General features: G+C 35.6%; 1 protein-coding gene across 4 annotated transcripts in view; it reads left to right on the plus strand.

Annotated features, from left to right (window-relative positions):
* Positions 1-6,295, plus strand: part of Gpsm2 (G protein signaling modulator 2) — a 50,426-nt gene extending 44,131 nt beyond the window's left edge. For 3 of the 4 annotated variants that reach the window (XM_015505120.2, XM_048815087.1, XM_048815085.1), the window contains one exon: positions 5,501-6,295. In XM_015505120.2, coding sequence (XP_015360606.1) covers positions 5,501-5,725 — 225 coding nt within the window. In that variant the 3' untranslated portion in view covers positions 5,726-6,295. The remainder of the gene's footprint in view (positions 1-5,500) is intronic. The other variant, XM_048815088.1, reaches the window with a different exon arrangement.
* Positions 6,296-7,444: the final 1,149 nt, after the last annotated feature.

The following is a 7,444-nucleotide window of genomic DNA, read 5'->3' on the forward strand; positions in this document are numbered from 1 at the left end:
TAAAGCCCTGAGAAATGATTATACATACACAAAAGGTAAGGTGGAAACCAAGTGAAGAAAGTATCTTAAAGAACGTTCAAAATGTTGCCAAGATGCCAAATAAGATAATTAAAGGTTTGGCAATGTGAAGCTCATTACCAATTTCAAAAGATTGTTACAAAGGGGAGAGAGTAAGTATAGAAAACTTTCAAGAGGTTTTAATTATAAAGAGAAGCAACAAAACCGATCATTAGCTTAAGGGAGACATAGGGTAAAGATACATTTTTCTTTGGATGATAATACATCATGTCTACAGATGGAAATGGTAAAGTAGGGAGGACAGCCACTATCACAGCAGGAAGGTAACATAGTTTTTGTGTAGGAAAAACTATGAGATGGAAAGCAGAATATTTGTGTACAGCTGGAGATGAGAAAAGTAGAAATTCTCTGACTTCTCTAGTTGCTTTTATTTTCTTGGTAAAAAGTAGGGCCATTAGGGCTGGGGTTGTGGCTCAGCAGTAGAGCGTTCATCTAGCATGTGTGAGGCCCTGGGTTCAATCCTTAGCACCACATACAGATAAATAAAAGTATTATGTCCACCTACAACTAAATTAATTAATTAATTAATTAATTAATTATTTTTTTAAAGTAGGGTTTGGGGACATCACAAATATGAAGAGAAAAAGTGGAAAATAGCTGACTTCGTGAAACTAACTTGACTAGGTTAAAGTAATAAGATTACTGAGCTGAGGCCCCACATGAGGGTCACCGGAAGTAGGACCATTCAGTGCAGTTGTACTTAATCAAGGTTGGTATTTTGCCAGAGAAAGGTAGTTGAAGATATATTCCAGGGAGTTATTTTAATAGTGGACTTTGAAGTCTAGGCAGTAGGAAAGAAAGTAAGGAAATAAGGAAATGAAAGATACCTAATAACAAAGCATTAAAATATATGAAGTAAAAAATTGATAGAATTTAAGAGAAAATGAACTCTTGTACAATAACAATTGCAGACTTAAATACTCCATTATCAATAATAGATGTGACAGTCAGCAGATGAGTGGGGAAATAGAGAACTTGAACAACCAGTAAACCAACTAGACTTAGCAGACATGTTACTACTCTGCCCAACAGTAAGAGCATGCACATTCTTCTCAAGTGCACATGGGATATTTTCTAGGATAGACCATTCTGAGTCTCAGCATATGTAATATTTTGACCACAGAAGATGAATTTAGAAGCAATTACAGTAAGAAATTTACAAATTTGTGGAAATTAATGTTATTAACCAAAGAAATCAAAGGGAAACTGGAAAATACTTAGAGACAATTGCAAACATAATACCCTAGTTAAGGCATGAAGCAAAGGAGGCACCAAAGGGAAAAATATACAACTGTAAATGTTTACATTAGAAAGAGAAAATCTCAAATCAACAATCTAACTTTTTTTCTAGTTCCTTAAGTTATAAAGATTAGACAGAGGTAGAAAACAGAAAACCAATAGAAAATCAACAAAACTAAAAGTTATTCTTTGAAAAGATGAACAAAATTGGCAAACCCTTACCTAGTCTAATAAAAGGGAAAATTAAATTTCATTCATGTATAATTGTTAAAGTGAACCCAATTATTATATACAACTATAATGCATCAATTAAAAAAAACTTACTAAATCAAAATGAAAGTGGGATATTATTACTGATTCTACAGATACAAAAAGAAATAAGAGAAAATTATGAATGACTATTAACAAACTGTGTAATAGAGATGAAATGGACAGATTACTAGACAAAACCTACTAGGAACAAATCATGAAGAAATGGAAAATAAACCCATAACTAGTAAGGAGGTTGTACTAGTAATCAAAAACCTCCTGGCAAAGAAAAGCCCTAGACTTGACAGTGTTACTGGTAAATTCTACCAAACATGTAAATTTCTCAAAAAAAAAAAAAAGATCTTCTGAATTGATGCAAAGAAACCACCTGGCAGAATTCAGGATTCTCATGATAAAAACACTTAAGAAATTAAAAACAGTATGAGGGGCTAGGGATATAGCTCAGTTAGTAGAGTGCTTGCCTCACATGTACAAGGCCTGGAGTTCAATCCCTAGCACCACCCACACACACCCACACCCCCCCACACACACACAAACACAAACAGTATTAAACCACTACAACATAAAGCCATATGAGAAACCCACAGCTAACATCACACCCAATGGTAAAATAATAAAGCATTCTAAGATCAGGAACAAGAAAAAAATGCACACTTTTGCTGCTTCTATTCAACACAGTACTAGATTTTGTAGCCAGAGCAATTAGACAAGAAATAAGGCATTCAGATTTGATGAAGAAGTAAAATTATCTTTGTTCACAAGTGATATGATCTTATATGTAGAAAATCCTTGTCGGGCTGGGGTTGTAGTACAGTGGTTGAGCACTTGCCTAGCATGTGTGAGGCACTGGGTTCAATCCTCAATGCCAAAATAAATAAATATCTTAAATATTTTACACACACACACACACACAATTAGAACTAAGCAATGTATGAGGCTGGGGCTGTAGCTCAGTGGTAAAGCATCTGTTTTGCATGTGTGAGGCACTGGGTTCGATCCTCAGCACCACATAGAAATAAATAAAGATACTGTGTGTTCATCTACAACTAAAAAAAAATTTTAAAAAAAGAACTAAGCAATGTAGCAGGATACAAAATCAACACAAATATCAGTTGCATTTCTATATTGACAATGAATTAGAAAGGGAAATTATAAAAATAATTCCATTTAAAATACTAAGAAATTAATCAAGGAGGCAAACTACTTGTGCAGTGAAAACTACAAAATATTGCTGAAAAAGATAATGGGAACACATTCCATGATCACGGATTGAAGACTTATTATTAAAATTCCCCTACTAATCTGCAGGCTAAAGATTCAGTGCATTCCCTGTAAAAATCCCAATAGCTTTAATTTGCAGAAATAGAAAAATCTGTCTTAAAATTAATACAAAATCTCAAAGCCCCAAATATCCAAAACAAGAGGAACAAGGTTGCTGGACTCAAATTTCCTGATTTCAGAAGTTCTTGCTAAGCCACAGTGACCCAAACAGTAATGTACTAGCATAAAGTTAGACATAAAGACTAGAATAAAATGGAAAGCCCCAAAATAAACCCTTGCATATCTATATATATATATATATTTTTTTTTTCTTCCTCAAATGATTTTTAGCAAGGGTGCTGATTTCTTCCTTTTATACTGCTACATAGGTACTGCAGACTGGGTATTAGTAATAAGAAATTTATTTGCTTCACAGTTCTGGAGCTTGGCTCTGGCATGGCAAAGGTAAGGGTCTTTGTGCTGTGTCATCCCATGGTGGAAGGGTAAAAGAGTACAAGAACAAAAAAGCAAGAGGCTTTTGGAGAGGTGAGGGTTGGGAGGGCAGTAGGGATCGAACTCAGGTTCTTGCACAGTTTAGGCAAGTAGTCTACCACTGGGCTATACTCTATCCCTGAACTCACTTTTATAGTAAGCCCACCTTCAAGGTAATTAACCCACTCCCAAAATAATGCCATTCAGTCAGAGCCCTGTGGACTAATCACCTCTTATTAGCCCTACCTCCCAAAACTGTAGTATTGGAGATTAAGTTTCCAAAAGATGAACTTTGGGGGACACATTCAAACCATAGCATGTGCCAAGGACATTCTACGGGGTAAAGAACAACCTTATAAAAATGGTCCTGAGAAAACCGGATGGTCATGCACAAAAGAATGAAATTGAACCCTTACCTAACACCATATGCACAAATTAACTCAAAATGGATCAAAGACATAAGCATCAGAACTGAAATTATAAAACTCTTAGCAGAAAGAAGAAAGCTTCATGACATTGGATTAGGCAATGATTTCTTGGTTATGATACCAAAGGCACAGGAAACAACAACAACAAAAAAGACAAGTTTGATGTCATCAAAACTAAAAACCTCTGCATCAAGACACCAACACCAGTAAAATGGCAACCCACAGAAAACATTTAAAATCACATTATCTGACAAAGGATTTAATACTGAGAATATACAGAGTCCTAAAACTCAACAAAGAATCAACCTGACTTAAAAATGGGCAAAGAACCTAGATAGGCATTTTCTCCAAAGACAGCAAGGACCTGGCAGGCCTGTGGGAGCATCAGATAAGGAAGAGGTAAAGGACACACTGAAGTACAGGACTGTTGGATTAATTGGAGGCCGCTGTAATTATCAAGAATATGACAGGAGAAATGAAGAAGAGTGGTCCAGGTGTAATGTGGAGTGTGAAAGCAGAGCCTGCTGGGAGGCAGATAAACAACTGCACCCTCATAGAGTTAAGAGGTTAAATGTTAAGGCATGTAAATGCTTAGCACAGTGCCCAGCGATGTAGTGGGTACTCAGTTACCAGCCATCAACATTTTTTTTTTTTTTAGGGGGTGGGTACTGGGGACTGAACCCAGGGCCATTTTACCACTGAGCTGCATTCCCAACCCTTTCTGAGACAGTCTCACCAAGTTCCTTAGGCTGAGCTCAAACTTGTGATCCTTTTGCTTCAGCCTCCCAAGTTGCTGGAAATTATAGGTGTGTGCCACTGTGCCCTGTCAGTCTACTCTTATTGAGTTATAATACCAGAAATTGCACTGTAGACTTAAAAAAAATGTTTTAGTTATAGGTGGACACAATATTTTTATGTGATGCTGAGAATTGAACTCCCAGTGCCTCACACATGCTAGACGAGGGCACTATCTCTGAGCCACAACCCCAGCCCCTGCATTGTAGACTTTTAAATTCTTTATTTGATCAATACTATTTCTAATATATTTCTGATATAAGTTATAATTGTAAGAGTAAAATTTGAAGGAAAAAATCAGTCTGGCCTATTTCTTTAACAGATTTTACTGCCTAAGACAAAGGCAGACAAACTTTAAAGGACCAGAGACAATATTTTAGGCTTTATAGACTACTTGGTCTCTGTTGCAGCTGCCCAACTCTGCCATTACAGCAGAATAGCCAGATAGTAAGTACATAAACAAATTTTTGTGATAAAGTGAAGCTTTCAAAAGCACACATTGGGTTAATATTTGCTGGCCTAAGGATTTTTAAAGGTACTGCTTCAGGGCTTTTGTATGCAACATTTAATTTCTAAAGCTCTGCTTTGTTGTATTGTTGATGCAAACTGTGGTTAAGATTATAATCTTGAACCATCAGACACGGATGACCTTGCATTTTCAATTAATACTAGATTATTTCTTGTGACCAATTATAATTAAAATACTATGACTTAATATACTTACTAAACCCATGAAACTGTGGCTATAGTTTTACGTGATACTATATTCTGATTCTGTAAGTCATTTTAAAGGAAAAAACTGTTAGGTTTCAGGTGTTAATGTCTGAAAAGAAGCAAAGTAAATTTTTACAGCTCCACTTCTTATTATGACTAATGGACATAGCTTGGTGTTTTCCTTCCCTGAAGTATTTGTTTTAATCTTTCTTGTAAATTTTTAGGGGTCCAGATTAGATGATCAAAGATGTGCTCCACCACCTGCTGCCACAAAGGGTCCAACGGTACCAGATGAAGATTTTTTTAGCCTTATTTTACGGTCTCAGGCGAAAAGAATGGATGAACAGAGAGTTCTTTTACAAAGAGATCAAAACAGAGACACTGAATTTGGACTAAAGAACCTTTTGCAAAGCAATGCTTTGTTGGAACTTAAAAATTCAGGAAAATAATCAGCAAACTAATTGCTACGGATTTTTCTTTTTAAAGAAAAGACTTGTTTCCTTTCAGAACACTGCAGGAAAATCCAATCTTTTTTTTTTTTTTCCCTAAAGAGGATATATAGCACTGTAACATAGCTTGAAATGTTTTTAGAATGATGTACATATTTAATTCAGTAGTACAGTAGTAAGGAATGAATGTTGCTCTGGACACTCACTTGTGGGAGGGTGGAGATGTCCCAGAAGGTGCTTCATCCACTTCTGTGATTATTGCTTGGGATTCTGTTCTTTGGCAACTTATTAGATTCCTTTATTGGTATTTGTAAAATAGGAATTTAAATGACTCCTACAGTAGAATTTAATCCTCTTGCTGAGGTAATTTTTTAAGCTCTTTTTTATATATTTAACCATGGATATAATAGGAAATTATGTTGTTTAGTAAAAACAAAGTACTTGACCAATGTAAAAATGTTATGGACTTATTAAAAAAAAAAACTTTCTCTAAGAAAACCTATTTTCAAAATATTTTTAGGCCAAAACCAATTAAAGGAAACTCTTAATAAATAAACTTCTTTTAGCATGTTTTGGAGTACTTGTCTCTTGTGTTACATAACACTGCTATAAAAAACTAGTAGGAAAACATATAAAGAAAAACACAAAACATGTTATATCAAGAACCCACGCTACATAAATAGAAAAGAAAAAAAGACAACAACTATGAAAATCAGTATAGAGGACCCTCAAAAGACTAGGCATGGAACTACCATATGACCCAGCTGTATCACTCCTCAGTATTTATCCTAAAGAATTAAAGTCATCTTACTATAGTAATACATACATGCATACCCATATTACAGCAGCACAATTCACAAACTAGGGAACCAGCCTAGGTGCCTATCAACAGATGAATGGATAAAGAAATTGTGATATACATACATACATACATACACACTGGAATTATATTTAGCCATAAAGAAAAATGAAGTTATGTCATTTGTAGGAAGTGGATAGAACTAGAAAACCATGAGGTTAAGAAGGTCAAGAGTCATGTTTTCTCTCATACTCAGAAGCTGTAGAGGAAAGAGGAAAAAGGTGGAGGTGGATGTCCTGAAAATCAAAGGGAGAAGAGTAGAGGTAAGGGACCAAGGGGTGCAACACAGGGAGAAAGCGGGTGTGTGCTGGGGAGTGATGCTGGCCAAATTATGTTGTTATATTGTGTTCATGTACAAATATGTAACAACAAATCCCATCATTATGTACAACTATAATGCACCAATGAAAAAAATGGAAGAGAAAAAAATGAAGCATGAAAGACATGAGTTAAGACCTTGGCTGTCCTCAAACACTGCCCTCAGCGCATAGACTGAATGTAGTTTATAAAGATACATAATAGATAAATAAGTGCAGCAACGTCAAGGAAGCAACAGAGCACAGCCTGGACTGAGGATGAATCACAGAATATGAACACCTACCCCTGGAACAAACTGATAGAACTTATTCAACTCTGGTTGCTTCTGATTCCACAAAAACAGATGGCACCTGGGTCTGTCTCTTTTCTCACAAAGTCAGATGATTCTGGTGGGCAAAAGTGAGACCCACTTCTCTAAAATGGCCATTGTTAAAATAAAAAAAAAGTTACACAGTCACAGCCTGGAATTATATTAAGAGCTCAAAAGAGAAGAACGATTTTCTTACCTTACAGTCACACAGGAATTTTGTCAAACACATTAG

The sequence above is a fragment of the Marmota marmota genome, unplaced genomic scaffold, assembly GCF_001458135.2.
Source record: "Marmota marmota marmota unplaced genomic scaffold, marMar, whole genome shotgun sequence".
In the NCBI taxonomy this organism is placed as follows: domain Eukaryota; kingdom Metazoa; phylum Chordata; class Mammalia; order Rodentia; family Sciuridae; genus Marmota; species Marmota marmota.